Source organism: Hakea prostrata, chromosome 6, assembly GCF_041222555.1.
Source record: "Hakea prostrata isolate BN-2017 chromosome 6, UWA_Hpros_2, whole genome shotgun sequence".
NCBI classification, from domain to species: Eukaryota; Viridiplantae; Streptophyta; class Magnoliopsida; order Proteales; family Proteaceae; genus Hakea; species Hakea prostrata.
The window spans coordinates 40,370,770-40,387,133 of record NC_142605.1 but is presented as its reverse complement, the minus strand read 5'-3'; the positions used below and the strand labels follow the sequence as shown (position 1 = coordinate 40,387,133).

General features: G+C 37.5%; 1 protein-coding gene across 2 annotated transcripts; it reads left to right on the top strand.

The window, feature by feature from the left end:
• The first annotated feature begins 5,597 nt into the window (after positions 1–5,597).
• LOC149014124 (LOW protein: zinc finger CCCH domain protein) lies at positions 5,598–16,347 on the top strand. 2 transcript variants are annotated; one of them, XM_089158426.1, is made up of 5 exons: positions 5,598–6,745; positions 11,443–12,088; positions 12,916–14,311; positions 14,422–14,499; positions 14,652–16,347. In XM_089158426.1, the coding sequence occupies exons 1-5, from the start codon at positions 6,010–6,012 to the stop codon at positions 15,351–15,353; spliced, it is 3,558 nt and encodes a 1,185-aa protein (XP_089014552.1). In that variant the 5' UTR covers positions 5,598–6,009; the 3' UTR covers positions 15,354–16,347. The 2 variants fall into 2 exon arrangements, with proteins under 2 accessions (XP_089014552.1, XP_089014551.1); XM_089158425.1 differs by having other exon boundaries at positions 12,910–14,311.
• Positions 16,348–16,364: the final 17 nt, after the last annotated feature.

Genomic DNA, 16,364 nt, shown 5'->3' with positions numbered 1-16,364 from the left:
TAACCGCTTTAACATACCACCTTTGACATCTCATTTGACTTCTTTACTATAGAGTACCCCGCCGGGGGGAAATTTTAGTTCTTATTTTTTCATGTGTATATGGAATATTCATTCCTGTCATAGTGAAACGCCAAATATTAAATTTGTTTCTTCACATGATTCAGTTCAACACTGAATATTAAATTTATACTTGAACCCATAGTTCTGGCTGGACATTTGAAATGCCATTTCTATACAGTTGGCCTTGTTTTCAGAATTTTCATGTTCCACCCCATTCTAAATAAGCATTGTTCTCTTGCATTTGTTGTTATTGTTTCCCATTTACAATTTCATTCATATTTGTATTGTTTCTAGCGCCATTTGCTGTGCTATGAGATATACGTACCTTACATGATGGATACAATTGTCGTATTCCTTGTGGGTAATTGTGGTTGTTACAATTTTTATTCTAAAGATTTATTGTGTTTGACTCATTTCTTAGCTTGGATGACCTTGTTTATTACATGTTCCACATTTAGTCACTTTCCACTCCATGGTTCAGATCGAATCTTGTGTTTTCATACATCTATCTTTTATATTTCTTGATTTTTTTTTTTTTATGTGTCTGTATTTCCTTCAAAGTTTATAAATGAAGATTTCTAATTTCTTAAAAAAAAAAAAAAAAAAAAAAAAAAAAAAAAAAAACACCATGTACCTTACATCGAAAGTCAACACTTTAGCCACTTCAATTTATAAAAATTACTGAAATAAAATCTGAAACATGACAGAACTAAAGAAGCAAGCACAAACAAACTCATGAGGCATGCTTATAGTTTTCAATCTTAACAAGCAAGAATGCATGAATTGCATGGGGAAAATCATTTTTCTCAATAGGCACTGCTGAAATGATATCGAGAACCAAAAAAACATGCACACAGAATAGAGACCTGAGAACAATCAAACAAATTTCTCCCAACAATATGTAACTGCAAGTGAAATGAAATTTTAAATTCAAAGGAACCTCAGTAGGTAGGTTCCTTTTCTCTGATTTTGGAAAACACCATTCCTAAAATTTGATTTAACTATTGTTTCGTCTCTGATTTTCGAGGTCTCTTTCCATTTCAAAATCCAAGCTGCAACTTTATATTCTCACTGGTTCATACTGTTCCTTGCTTTTTGTAGATTTCATATGTGAACCTCAGCTTTTCAGATTATGAATCTCTGTGAAGGAATGACTACTCATAACTAGATCATTGGGCCCAGTTGATGGTTCAGAGTTGAGCTTGACAACAAAGCGAGTGAAGTTCAGTACTATCACAACCACCCCACCCCTTTCTTACCCGGAAATTGCTTGGGTGCTGCGCAAGCACCTGCAGCAAACGCTCGACTGTCCATTTTCGAAAAGAAAACCTCTCAGTTGGAAGAAAAGAAAAAAAAATCCTGGACAGTAACTTTCTGCTTTGGTCTTGGACCTGCTATATGATAACTGTGAATATTTGATGATCCAGAATACAGTAAATGAATAGGGCTCACCAGTGGGTTGACAATGAATATATCCATCCTTTGTAGTCTTGAATGATTACAGTTGGCTCATTAATACAAATGAACTTCGAACACATTATAAAATGTAGAATTTCAATCTAAAAATTGATCAGTTCTTCCATGTAACAGTGGACTCTCCCATGTATGTGCAACGTAACGCCATGGTTCTGCTGTGCACCTTCTTTGTGCTTATGAACTATTCAATGCTATGCTTTGCCAGATTTTTATCCAGTTTACAAGATTAGAAAGAAAAAGAAAAAAAACCCTTATTTAAAGAATATGTGCAACTTACGTCCAGGTGTCAATGGTAACTGGCAAACAACATATTTGAAGAGTCCATAGTGACTCCATACACCAGTAGAATGAGCAGCAAACTGGCAGATGGCAAAAGCTGATGAAGAATCCATACCAAAAAAAACAAATCAATAAGATAAGATTTTATTTATTTTTCCTCATTCAAACAGTAGAATGATAATAGAAACTCATAAGGAATTAATGCGTGAAAGCCTAATTCTTCTTCATTAAAACTACCCATCAACCTAGTTACAGAAATCTTCAGGTTCAGTTATCTACAATGGTAACCTTGAATATCTTGAAGAAGTAATCAACCAAACATGATAAAAAATCCCTGACCTGATAAACCCTTTAGAATTTGCTGTGAAAATTATCACCCCTTTGAAAAATTCAAATCACAGAAGTTTCATAACTGCTGAAGTAGACTAAGGTACAATCATCTTACTTAATTTTTTTTTTGGTAAACAATCATCTTACTTAATATGGCCTTAAGAAACTGACATTCAACGAACATTTGATGATAGAGAAATAAATTATTGCAACCACTGGAGACTGCTAGAGGTACTCTCTCTTTGTCTGAGATTTTTCAAAATTATTTATAGAACTAAACAGTTATAGTTCATAAGAGGACATCTATGAAAAATAAAATTTGGCTGTAGAACTATACATTCACTCATGACTACCATTCAGACAACCATCTTCTTATGGCATACAAGCATGTACTATTTTCTTTTTTTAATAAAAAATATAAAAACATATCATATGTATAATAAATATATGATATTTACGGGGGAAAAATGAAGCCTCTCAATTGCCGACAACTTAGTTTGAGAAGAACAAACAGAAAAGAAGAAACGTGGTGATGATTTTAAGTATTTTGGAAAGTACTATAACTAACTTGTCCTTTCTCTTTTTCCCTTGAATTGATCAATCATTCAAAGATATTATCTCACGTTCTTCTACAATGCTTGTAATTAATGTTGTAAAAGCATATTAATTATTTGACAGATCTTTTTGCAAAAGAAAACATTTTGTTTGTTTGATTTAAATTTTTCTCTTCTGCTTAACAATTAATAAATAAAATAAAACAAAAACCAACAAGGAGAAAAGAAAACTTATTTCATGTTTTTTGTTTTAGTTGAAACTTTGGGTTTAATTGTCTTACAATTTTGTATTCATTTTTTCGCACGCCTTCTAGTCGATGTTCCTTTTATTAATTAAAGTCTCTCCTTTGGATCTACTAGTACTTTTTGTCTCCTCATTCTCATCTTCTAGTAAGTCTCATAGAGGTTAGGGCCAATGACACAACATAAAGAATCATTAGTAAGTTTAGCTTAGGAATAACAGGATGGACCATGCATCGATCTATGAGTGCCATTGACATATGCTTCTTCCACGTCTTCCCCTTTATATATTTTTTCGAGATTTTCTTTTCTCCATAGCCTCTCCACCACGGTCTGCAACAACGGAAACATTGAAACGAATTCTAGATTTTTAAGTATAATTCTATTATGCATTATATGTTATACTACAACAAAATCTCAACAGATAAACCAAAAAAGCATAAACTTGTAGGAGAAGAAGAAAACTCACCCATTGAATTAGCACCCACAAAGGGATCTGTCATAGCAACAGCTTCAGAACATCTCCAAATCTCTAAAGCAAAATTGTAAAAAAGAAAAAAAAAAATGAAGAGAAAATAAAAGAAAAGAAGTAGTACTATCACTTCTTGCAAATACTTAATATTGCCTATAATTTTTTTGAGGGCTGTTGATTCAAGGTCAACCGTTAAGTTAGTTCAGCAAATGACATGGTTGGAATGAAAATTTGGAAAGAACTGAACAATAATGCACAAGCCTTTTAGGTTTAACCGTTGGACCTGTTTGGTTATCTAAATGCAGCGATTTTTCAAATCTTTGGATTCATGAATCGGATATTTATAATTGTTTGATTGTAAAAAATCCCTAAATTCATGAAATCTATAATTTCACTTGTTTGACTAAAAACATTAATTAAGTCATTTTTGGGTATTGGATAAAATCAATGGATTCCACTATTAAGTATAAAATGGATGAAGTTTGTGGATTCACGCGGAATAACCCGACTGAACTCTACAAACTTAGATAAATTTGAGGCTAGCCAAACAGTTAATTTTCTGAACCATAAATCCATAGATTTGGAATCCTATTTCATTTCAAATCCCTAGATTCATGTAATGAACAGACCTAATAGGATTCTCATAAATAAATTGAGTTAGTTTTTACTTATCTATTTTCAATACCCACACCCTTAGTTTAAAAAGACTATTCATTATGCATATCTTCTAAACTTTTCAAGAATTTATGACTGAGAGAGGAAGTAGTCGAAAAAGGTAGAGGGAGACAAAAAAAAAAAGAAAGTCAAACATGATTTTTTCTTTTATTTTTATTTTATTATATATATTTTGAAATATTTAAATTACTTCCTGATTTCTTCATGATAAGAGTTTTTTTTTTTTTTATACATTTTTCAACTTTACAGGGGTTTGATTGATAGATTAAATAAATTAAGGAATGACATTAATTTTAGTATGTAACTTAGGGGTGGTGCTGAATTTTTCTCAAAAAATATAAACATTTTTTTTACATGTTGGTCTTCTTAGTAGAGCGTAAACTAATGTTGGATCCTCTTAGTACAATAAACTACGTCTGAATCCCAAAATAACTAACACTATTTAAAAAATGTTAAATTTGTTTGTAAAATAACCAAAATACCCCTCTCCAAAGCCTCCCTACTATTCCCCACTTCCATCCTACTTCAACAAGCACCAATGACTTAGACAATCTATCTATATCCACGATAATGCTATTGTGTGTTACCGCTATTGTTTTGAAATCCTCCTTGATAAAAATCGTCATCTATGTGTTCTACCAATCAACCAAAGTTACAGGCTTTCTTTGACGAATCAAACTTAGTATTCAAAACATAGAGAAAGGAGAGCGGTTTGAGTCATTTGAACTGAACGAAATGTCTCTGGATTTGAACTCGAGATCCCTAATTAAATAGTTATTTGCAAATTAAAATTTGAGTATTTCAAGGAAATAATTTTCAACCCAAATAAGATAAACCTTCATAATTATCAAAAGAAAAATCCTTTTCCAAGTCCCACATATAGAGTCTTGTATGATTTCTCTATGAATGGATTTATCATATATGATGAGCCAGTGGGATACCTCCCAAGTCCCAAGACAAAATTTTAGACGCTTTATCATATGGATTTCTTTTTAAAGTTTTGGATTTCAGAAACATCAAATATATGTTTTTCGTGATTATCAAATAGTCTGTTCACGTACATTTACTTTTTCTATGAATTCATTTTTTTTAAGACACAGATTCAAAATCATCGAAAACATCCATCGCCAATCTTTTTTATCTCACCGGATAGAGGGATAATTTAGTCATTTTACAATTAAACTTAACAGGTCTCAAACAGTGTTAATTGCTTTCGAATCAAAACGTAATTTATTGTACAAAGAAGACCCAATATTAGCTTATGTTCAACTAATACATACACCATCTACTAAAAAAAAAAAAGTAATACATACACGTAAAAAATCTAAAAATATAAAGTTTCTGAGTTTAACTATGGTACGCGGCCGCACCCCGGCACCGACTGCTCGTCTGAAGAAATTAACACGTGGAGCGCTTAAGAGCCAACTTTTCTGACTGTACGTCATATCTAAAATTAACGAGGGTATTTCCGTCAAAAGCGAGGAATTATCCGCATTCTCCAGACGGCCGGGAATCACATTTTCCCCTAATTTTCGAAGAAGGTCTCCCTCGTCTCGACTCCATTATACCTTCACAAAACCTCGGCATTTCTATTCCTGGATTACCTTTGCCGCTCAACTTCTCGCGATTTTTCTTACTCGTCATCGACGTTGCGAGAATCACTCACTTTTATTTTTAATATCTTCAGTGAAGTACTGTAGAAGATTTATTTTTTAGCCGGGAGAAAAATTGCCGGAATTTCGGCCGCTTTTCCGTCAGGTCATTGTCGATCTCAGGTTATGTGTTGGAGCGGCAACACATTTGAAGGTTTAATCGAAGATCAACGTCGGGTGCAAGGAAGGGTTTGATTTTGTTACAGTTATTGAAATTAGGGTTTTCTTTTTCAAGCTCTGTAATTGCCACGGCCTTTGATACGTTATCGTCATGCCGCGCAGTTCAAGACACAAATCTCACAAGCAACATAAGCACAGTTCGAAAGATGCAAGAGAATATTCGGACTCTGAAGAAGATAGGAATTTGAAAGATAGGAAGGATAGGGAAGAAGCTGCCGTTAGGGTTTCTAGAGACTCAGCGTCCGGTGAGAAACGAAAACTTGCTTCACAGTCGCAGGATGCTAAAGATCTGCTTGGTCCTGGTAATGGTGATTTATCTGACGGTTATGTTTCTTCGAAGAGGCGAAAGGATAGAGGCGATGTAACTGTCACTGATCGGTGGAACGGCGGCGAGGATGAGCGAGGAGAAAGTTTAGTCAAGCATAAGGAAATGAAAGGGGATGCTTTGCGGCAGGAGCCTGAGAAAGTCCCAAAGTCAAAGGTTTATGTTGATTCGAAGAGTAAGTCTAGCCGAAGGAATGAGAGTTCGAGCGATAGAAAGGACGAGATGGTGGGTGTATCGGTGGAGAGCGATGAAGTGAAAAGGACTAGTAGTAAGGCTGACTCGAAGCACAAACCGGATAAAGATTCCAGTCGGAAAGAAGCTTATCAGTACAAGGATGTGAAGGAGAAGGAGCGAATAGCAGAGAAAGACAGAAAGGCTCAAGATGGTAGACGTGAGAAATCGACTGATACCGTGATTGCGAGTGAAGTTAGTAGGAAGCACGGATCTCAATCTGGTAGTTTTGAAGAAGAACGCCCAGTGAAGCCAGAAGTAGAAAATTCGGGTAAGGTAACTGATCATTGTTATGAATTCTATCAAATGGTTAACCAGAAGAGGGTTTATTATGTTGCTGCTTTTGACTAAGCACTGCTTCTTCGTGGTTGTATGGGGGAAGTTAACAAAGAGATACAGTGCTAGGTACTTTTCTAAGTTTATAATAATCTACAAAAATGTGTTTCTGGCGACTTTAGTAGTTGGGAATCTGATTAAGAGTCTTTTCTGCAATTAGTTTTCAAGATAAGTGATATAGAAGTGTAGGATTAGACACTGTTTTGGTCAGAAAATCACCACTAGAATATATGAAAGTTTGAAGTTGGATTAGGGATATTGTAGTATCCGAAAGGTTTTTCAAAGCAGTACAACAGTATGATCTGACAGAAAATCAGTAATACTATTATTTCCCCAACATCCGTCCCCCCCTCTTGGTGGTTGAGCCGGAGAGGGAGACCTTAAAATTTAGTTTCCGGGTTTGATATTTGCTGGTTGGTTGTCCCATTGTAATAATTCATTGCCTTGGTATATTAGAGCAACTCTTTTGCCATGGCATTTTTTTTTGGCCAATTTGCCATGGCATCATTAGTTGAGTAATTCACTTGCCTATATATATTCTCATGATTCAAGGAACCTCTTTGGGGGGGGTTAGAGTGTGTGTGCGTTTTTCGTTTTCCTCATGGTGAACGTAGTGGAACATTTGGTGGCTGTGAAATGTTTTCTTTCATATGCTTCGCCACACACACATACACAGAAAGGAATTCAAAGGAAGACTAGATGGCTGTGAATCCCTCAGCCCAGAGGATAACTTCCTTGTGTGGGCAATGAAGCTCGTATATTTTTTACATGAGATACGTAGGTTCTTGTAGCCATGCCAGGATTATTATGATCAAGCCATTGTTGATTTGCTTGGAGAATTCATCCCGGAAAGGAGTTTCTTTTGTGACATGCTTTGAGATGTCGTTTTGCAAGGTCATTTAGCAGATTTTTGTTATGGAAAGTTTTAAACTGGGCTCTTTTCGTATTTCCCTTTTATTGATATTGATTGATTGATTGATTAGAAACTAATCGCACCTTTGGTGATCCTGTCTGTTAGAGAGGAAGTGAGATGTGACCTCAAGATAAAATTGGGGGCTAGCATCTTAGGGCTATTATTATTCATGGGCTAGTATGGGACATGGTACCCCCTGAAATTATGTACTAGATGCGTGCCTATGTGTTTGATGGGTCACAAGACTTGGAGAAACATTTGAATATATTCAAGAAAGAAAGTTTTTGATTCCTCATTGGTGGTGCAGCACATTATTGGGACTGTTTAGGTATTTGATTCTGAATTAACGCTGTGTTGTGCTGTGGCCTTATTGGCTTCAGCCTATAATAGTTTATAGATTAAATTTCAATGCAGCTGAAGCACTATTAAGGAAAGAGGAGGGGTCATTATATCTGGACCTTAGCTTTTGGCCGTCCAATTAATCTATCCAGTTAACCAATTGTTTGATGTGAATCCTTTACTAAAAACTTAACCATGACACCTTTGTCCATTTAATCCATGAAAAATGCTGCTATTATGTCAAATTTAGTCCACACTTACACATTTATGTATTTGGCTGTATAAATAATTGGTTTATAGAGATCTATTTCAAAACAAAGTATGGGAAGGGAGCACATCAGATTGGGACCATTTTGAAATATGGGATCATGGGAAGACTTCTAGTAGATGCATGTTTATTTTTTGATGAAAGAACGTCATTAGCATGAGCAAAGGGATGTCCAACCATTTCCACATTCATGTTTTGTCATTATGTGACACAAGTCTATCTGTTTGAAATATTGTTGGGACAAAATTTGAGAAAGTATTCATTTGGTTGGTCTGTGGATGCTTGATGATGTTAACATGGTTGGATTTATTATGTCTCAAAGCCACGTGTTTCAAGTTTGAGTGGTGGTGGTGATGCCTACACATCCAGGTGCCTTCTTGGGTCCAAGATGACAACATGTCTTGTTTGATGCAAGAAAGGCCATGTGTTGGAAGCCTAGGTAACATCTTATAATTTTATAGGATTTTTTTGGGTATACACTTTATGTTACGTTTATTTATGTTACTGCTTCATTTTTGATGAATATGTTATATTGTATTTATGCTTTGTTTAGTATATGTTAGTTTCTTAGCATAATTTGTCTCTGTGTTGCCTGTAAGCATAATTATACAAAACTATTATTTGTATATTACATTTAATGCTTGCTGTGGCACCTTGCTGGATGCCTAGTTCCTTAGCGCCTGGCTACCCTTCAACGCCTTGGGTCGTATTGACAACTATGTATGGAGGTGATCAAGTAGGAACAGTGCTACCAACTCAATTCGTAGAGTTGAAATGTATAAAGTTTACCATGAGGTTTTAGTTTTTGTCCCATTTTATATGTAATAGCAAGTTACAATCTTTATTGCATTGCTAAAACTTTACTTGATGCTGTATCTAAGTCCACCCGATGAATAAGGCCTTATACCCGCTAACTACTAAGCCAGCCAAGGAATTTGTAAACAAGTAGACTTGAGGTGATGTAGATAAGTTTCCTAAAGGGCTTATTCTATTGGGTTTGTTTGTGTCCGTGTTGGGCCTTTGTCCCACGAGTTTTCTTTGTAGCGCACCACTTTAATAAGCCTAACATACGGTTACAAGTAGGAATCAAGGTTTTTCTTATTAGTTGAAAAGTCCTATTCTGAGTTGGTTTCTTTCGTTGTTTTATTTTCGTAGTCAGTTTGTGTACCTTATAGGTTAAGGATTGGTTTAGGCCTTCTCTTTTAAGTGCTCGAATCTGTTTTTAAGTCTTCAATAAGTGTATCACTATCATAACTCTGAATCTGTTTGGACCTTTTTTTTTAATGGACGGTAGTCCACTGGTTGAAAATTTTAATGGTAGGGTTTAGGTTAAGCTTTTCCCCCTTCTTCTTCTTCTCCCCCCCCCCCCCCCCTTTTTTTTTTTTTTGGGGGGGGGGTAGTGAAGGTTTGGGCAGCAAGTGTGCTCGAATTGATCTACCTGCAAGTGAGGGCTGGTTTTCTGAAAACAAGAAGAGTGAATCTAGGGTTTAAATTGTCAGAGATTGCTACTGCATTAGGGTGGAGAAATCTGATTGATGGAAGGGGCGGGGGAAGAGAGCTGAGATTCTAGAAAAGAAGAGAAAAAAACAAGTTTGGGATGTCAATTCTGTATGCTCAGTGGCACCAGAACTTTTAGAAAAAAACTCATGTTCTTTACTCAAGTCATCTTTAATTTTATTAGAAGGGGGGGGGGTGTATTACATACGCAGACCTTTTAAATATCTAATTTTGAATCTTAGGAGGACTCTTAATCACTCTAAAAGTCTAACTGAAGTAAATAAACTCAGAACAGTAGTCTATCTTGCTATATATAATCCAGTCATGTGCCAATGTAAAATCTTTTTAGTCATGGATATCCCAATTGGACAACCTTAACTGCATCAGCAAGCTTATTTAAGTAACCCCTAGTAGCATCCTAACTTCTAATACTGACCCAAAGGAAAAAAAATATTCCACATTTTCATATAATGGCTATTGCTCACTAATTTGATTTGATTTATTTATTTATTGCGTCAAGAGATTCTGATCCAACATATTTATGCTGGATATTCCATTGTCTAGAATATAGTTGATCATAATAATGTTTTCTAGACATAGGCGTCTCATGATGCTTTCTATGTGCCTAGACTAAAGTTGAGGGGGCAAGCCTGATGATCATCCATATTTTTTTGTCATGTTTTTTCAAGAGTTCATAAACAATGTGCTACATTTGAGCATTGCTGAGTTGGTTTAGCCATCAGATAAACTCATTCCTCTTCGGAAATTGGTTATGAATTAAGGTGTTAATAATTGGGATACTGTTGCATCATTCCATCATATGTTAAGAAAGTTATTGTCTCTGCAACTCACTTCCAAATGGACTCATGGATGGTATCTCCTTTTCCCTTATTTCATCTCATTAACTTGCAACCACATGGTTATGATTTAGTACATCTACTGAAGGTTGGGAACCCAAGATTATCCTGTCATTGCTTTTGAGTGAGATTACCAAGCTCCTAATCTCAAGTCCTTTCATTTCCCCTCACCTTAAGGGTGGGTGGGCTGTGTTACTTTCTTCAGTTCTTTCCATAAACTGACACTCTTGAAGCCTCAGTTTAGTTGAACTGGTGAAACATACCGGTCTGTAAAACATGTAGAAATGAACACCAAAATACTTTTCTTTTTCAGTGAAATATTAGACTATATTTTTACTCTGTTCATTCTTTGTCCTGGTTCCCACATCTGGTGCTGCATTTTTTGGAAGTCCCTGGTAACAGAAGTTACCATGTTCTGTCTTTGCATAGTTGGTTGCAGAACCAGGTGAAAAAAGTTGAACTCATTTGAAGATCATTATGGCACTTGTAATGTTTACAAATATTGTTTGATGGCTTCTGCCTTTTTTTATTTTTCTGGGTTTCCGGGGATGGCTTCTGCTTTCTTACAGTTTCATTTCCTCTCAAACAGATGCTCCAATCTGACACATGTAATTTAGCTTGTTATATCCAATTATTTTCCCACCCAATTTTTTGAGTATTGGTATTGTCATGTATCACCTATTGAGTTCTTAATTTTTTCATGTTGGAGATGTTCACGTCTGAATTTTTTTTCTTCCCCCTTTTGGCTTTCTCCACAGAGTGGCAAATTCAAGATGAATTACGGAATCTTGAACTCGAGAAAGAACTTGAGAAACGGATCAGGCGGAGGAGAGACAGCTCTTGTGACAAGGATAAATATCCAGAAAATGTTAAGGATAGTAATGAAAAAAGGACGTCTTCCCGAGATGATAATGCCAAGAATGTAAAATATAAAGATGAAACACATAAAGATGTGAGGTACAGAGATAAGTACCATGAGGAACCAGATAGGGATCGCAAGCAGCGAGATGATAAGTACAAAGATGAGCGCTCCAGCAGAGATCAAACTAACAGCAGGTCTGATCCTAAGCATTCAAGGGATGATAGTGATCGTCATAAGAAATCTAAGCCTTGTGACAGTGATAATGGTGGCAATTCATACCTTGATGATCGGGGATCAAGGTATAAAGATAGCAAAGGGAAGAAGAGATCTTCTGATGAGAATGAGGACCATACTGATGTCAAGTCTCGTAGTTCCAAGGAGCATCGTTCCGCTGTGGAGAAGAAATCAAGTAGTAGTAAAGCAGAGTCAATTGCTGAAGGGGGAAGGTCCCAATCACGCCATGTGGATGACTCCAGTGTGACCAATAGCAGACGGAAGAGCTCCCCAAGATCCAGTTCTCATGGTGCCAAAGATCAAGATAGGTACCTTTCTCTCCCTCATCATTAATTTTGGTGTATTGAATTTTCCTTATTATTTTATTTGTAGCACTTAACGTTTCTTTGGAAACATGAGGGAGGTGGTTAAGCATGTTTCGCCAGCTTTGGGCGGACAACCACCACAGGTTTTTGATTATCAACCAAATAGTTGGTAGGCTGTCAGATGATCATGATGGATGTAACATCAGTGTCATAGATATGATACTAGGGACAGGCATAAGAATCAACCTTAAGTAGATATTGATTAATCATGAATTCATGAAAGCTAGTTTTTTGTTAGAGAAAATGGAGATCATTGAAATGATATATGTGGCTAAATATATTTTTGCTTTCAATTAGTTATCTTTCTTATGGTTTTTATCCTTCAGTAGCTTTGAGGTTTCCCAAATAGTTCTCAAGTTGCGAATGGGGTTGACAATGCATTTTACCTGTATTGGATCTGGTTTGATGGGCTATTATGGTTGTGACTCAAAGGTGTTTAATTTGAGTGGCTTCCTTTCAATGCTGAAGATGTCCTAGAGAAATTCAATATGTTTGGGACAAAAAAGGTGCTTTCCCAGTACATGAGGCTCCCCAATATGGGATCTGGGAAGGGTCATCATGTATGCAGCCTTACCCTGTTCCTCAGGGAGGCTGGTTCCAGATTGGATCTTACGACCACTAGGTTGCAATTATGCGATCTTGCGGCTGCCCTGAGCAGAGCCCCCTGCACCATATTTTCAAGAAATGTATCCAATATGATTTTCTGTGGTAGGGGAAACAACCCATGCTATTATCATAATAATGTCGCTGTTTTCTGTTGTCAGGAATAGCTCTAAGCACTCAGATACAAGGCACAGAGACTCCGAAGAAAGATTGCGTCCAACTGTCAGAACTTCTAATAGGGATGTCAGCAGTGGTTCTGCGGTGCAGGAAAGAATCTTCGAGGCTCGGTCCTTGGACAAGAAGGACAATAACCATTTAGGTGAACCGTTGTGTGAAAGGTCCCCAAGATCAGATAACCAGGTCTCACCTATGCTCTTAATGGAGAAGTCTCCATCGTCGACAAGTATGGACCGTAGATACTCAGACAAAACTAGTGCAAGGAGGAGCCTTGATGTTGAAGATACTGGACGTAGGAGTTCTGGTTCAAAAGGTGGTAGGGATTATTCCACTAATGAAGAAAGGATGAGCCGTGAGTTACCCTTGGAAAAGCCTACAGTTGAGGACTATTCTCAGACAGAAGGAGACGCGGTATCTGTTACTTCATCTAGAATGGGCCACTTGCCCAGCACCTCACCATCCATTCTTCCTCCACCCCCTCCAGTCAGGGCTGGGGTTGACAGTCCTTCAGTTTTGGGTTCATCTGAAGAAGAAAATAGAGGTAAACCTGCCAATCGCTTCAAGAGAGCTGCTGAACCAAGTGTAGTGCGAGGGCAAGGAAACCCCTGGAAAGGGGTAAAAAATTGGTCTTCACCAGTAGCAAACGGCTTCATTCCTTTCCCACATGGTCCGCCTCCAGGAGGTTTTCATCCAGTTATGCAGCAGTTTCCTCCTGCACCTATTTTTGGTGTTAGACCTTCAATGGAATTAAACCATGCGGGGCTTCCTTACCACATCCATGATGCTGATAGGTTTTCTGGCCATGGGCGCCCATTTGGGTGGCGGAATCCGGCTGATGAGTCTTGTCCACCCCATTTGGGTGGATGGGATGTAAATAATGGTGCCTTGGGGAATGATCCCCATATGTATGCAAGGCCAGATTGGGATCAAAACAGACACCTTATTAGTAGTGGTGCTGACATGTGGAAAGGGCAAAATGGTAACATGAATGTGGAGGTGTCCACTGCATCCATGAAAGAGGATTATGTCCCACATGCTCCAGGTGAAGAATTTTGGAGTGGGCAGCCAGGTCAGCGGTCCCGGAATGAGAGGAACCGTCCTGGTTCTCGTGCTGAAAGCATTGAGGTCAAGAGAACCAGCAGCACTCCTCCACCAAAGGAGACACCTAAAACTACTCCAGAAACTATAAAGGAGAAGACTCCTGAGCCTTGTAAAATATCAAGGAATGATGGTACTCATTTTTGTCATGTTTATCTTGCAAAGTTGGACATTTCAGCAGATCTTACGCATCCAGACTTGTATGACCGGTGTATGGGCTTACTGGATGTTGAAGAAAAGATTACTGATGATGGTGATGCTACCAAACATGTGTATGCAGATCTGGAGGTAGGATATTTTTGAGAAAGGTTTGCCTCTGTTGATGTTTTTTAATTTATTCGGTTTAACAAGTTCGATTCATTTATTTCTGTTCTGTCTTTTCTCTCTCCTCTTAACAGGTGGGTTCAGTTGTGAGTTCTTATAGTACCAGCTTGAGTGCTTCCCTTTTCCCTGCAATAAAGGATTCTGTTTTTCAGGTATATTAATGTTAGTGAAAATTCATATGGTCATCTATTTCTTCTGTATTTCTTAATGTAGAAAATTTTATCTCTTCCAGTCTTTATCTATCTGCTACTTTATGGCTATAAACATATATTGTGCTTCTGACTTTGTGATTCTGAATCTGCAGAGAGCCATGACCCTCTACAAGGAGAGCGGAGGGATGAGAGCCAAAGTAAATGCTTTGCGGTCTCCCGAGTCGGAACCTCCAAATGTGCATATTTCCTTTCGTGAGGGACTGGAACATTTTCCAATTTCCACCGAGGAGGTTAAACATCTTATTTCAGGTTCTAATGAGGGGGAAGTTGAGGGTTCAGTTCCAGCTTCCAAAGAATTGGAAGCTATGAATTCACTTCCAACGTTAGAACAATTGGAGGTGGAGGAGCCACTAACAACTTCCGGCGAGGAGAATTTAAATGAGACACAGGTTTCGACTTTAGCTCTAGCTGGCAAGCAGTTAGAGGAGCTGGCACTGATCCCTGGTGAGGGTAAATCAGAGGAAATGTCACCAAAATCCAATCATGATAAAGTAGAGATAGTTGGAAGTACTTGTCAGGAGGAATCAGATGAAGCAGTGGGGGATCCCTTCTCTTCCCTGAAAATTGCTCCATTGGTTACAGGAAAAGATGATGAAATGAATGACGGTAGTTATCCTAGGGTCAATCCTCTTGCCAATAGTGCTGAGGAAAGTCTGGGTTTAGGTGATCTTACTTGTGGTCCTGTCGGTTTTTCTCATAGTTCTGAGGTGTGTGAGGCTTTGATGCCAAAGTCAGTTGAGTGTGAGTTGGTAAATTTAAGTCGGATACATCATTCTCCTGAAAGTACACATTGAGACGATTTCTATTCCATATCATATGTTTTGAATGCCAATATCTTAGAATGTGGTTTCTTTCCTATAATTCTTTAATGCTTGTCTATTTCCTCTCTGTGAATTTCTTTCTGGTGAAGGGGATGGAATAGATGGGGATCCCTGTAGGGATCTTCAAAATCCCTTGATTCCTTCTGGAATCACTAAATAGATTTGAGCCAGTGAGAGTGGTGAATGGGATGATGAGGAGTTTCGCTGAATTTACAGGTTAGTGCCAAATGATTGTTATGTATGGTTCATTATGGGAATTTCAGGTGTTCTTTCTTGGAGTATCTGTATTGACCTATTCTTTCTGAAATATGTGCCTTTTGGTGGAGACTAACGCCCTCCCACCCGTGTTGGAAGTTTGCAGTTCCAATGGATTGATGGAGTGATGTTTCTTGTATATGATGACGCCTTCAGCTTTATGGTAAGCTTCCCCCCCTGGATAGAACGAACTGTCTGCTGGTATTTCTGATGTCTTAATTGAATCAGTGACGTGACATGGACTATAGGAACCTGGTCGTCTAGCGAATTTAATGCGCATGACTGTCAAGTGGACTTTTGGACTGTCAGATCTGAAATTTTGGTCAAAATTTTGATCTGACGGTTTGAGTTGTTTCACATGACGGTCTTGCGCATTCCACCTGTTTGGTGAGTCTTGAGTCTTGAGTCTTTACCCGTCAAGCTAGAGGTGTGTGTTCATTTCACGTTTCTCTGTCATACAATTAGGGGTGAAAATATCTGAGTACTAATAAAATGCATCAGAGATGAGACCTTCTCTATTAGGTTCTATTGTGAATCTAAATCTTATTGTGTGGAGTAGCATTTAGCCCTCTTTGAATAGAGTTTGCCATCGATATGAACTTAAAGAGAGGGGGACCGGGATGATAGATTTTTTATTTTTTTGGGGTAAGGGGATGATAGATTTTAAAGCCGAAATCAAGAGTCACCGCCAAACTCTTAATCGACACCAAAACCTAAAACCTAAAACCT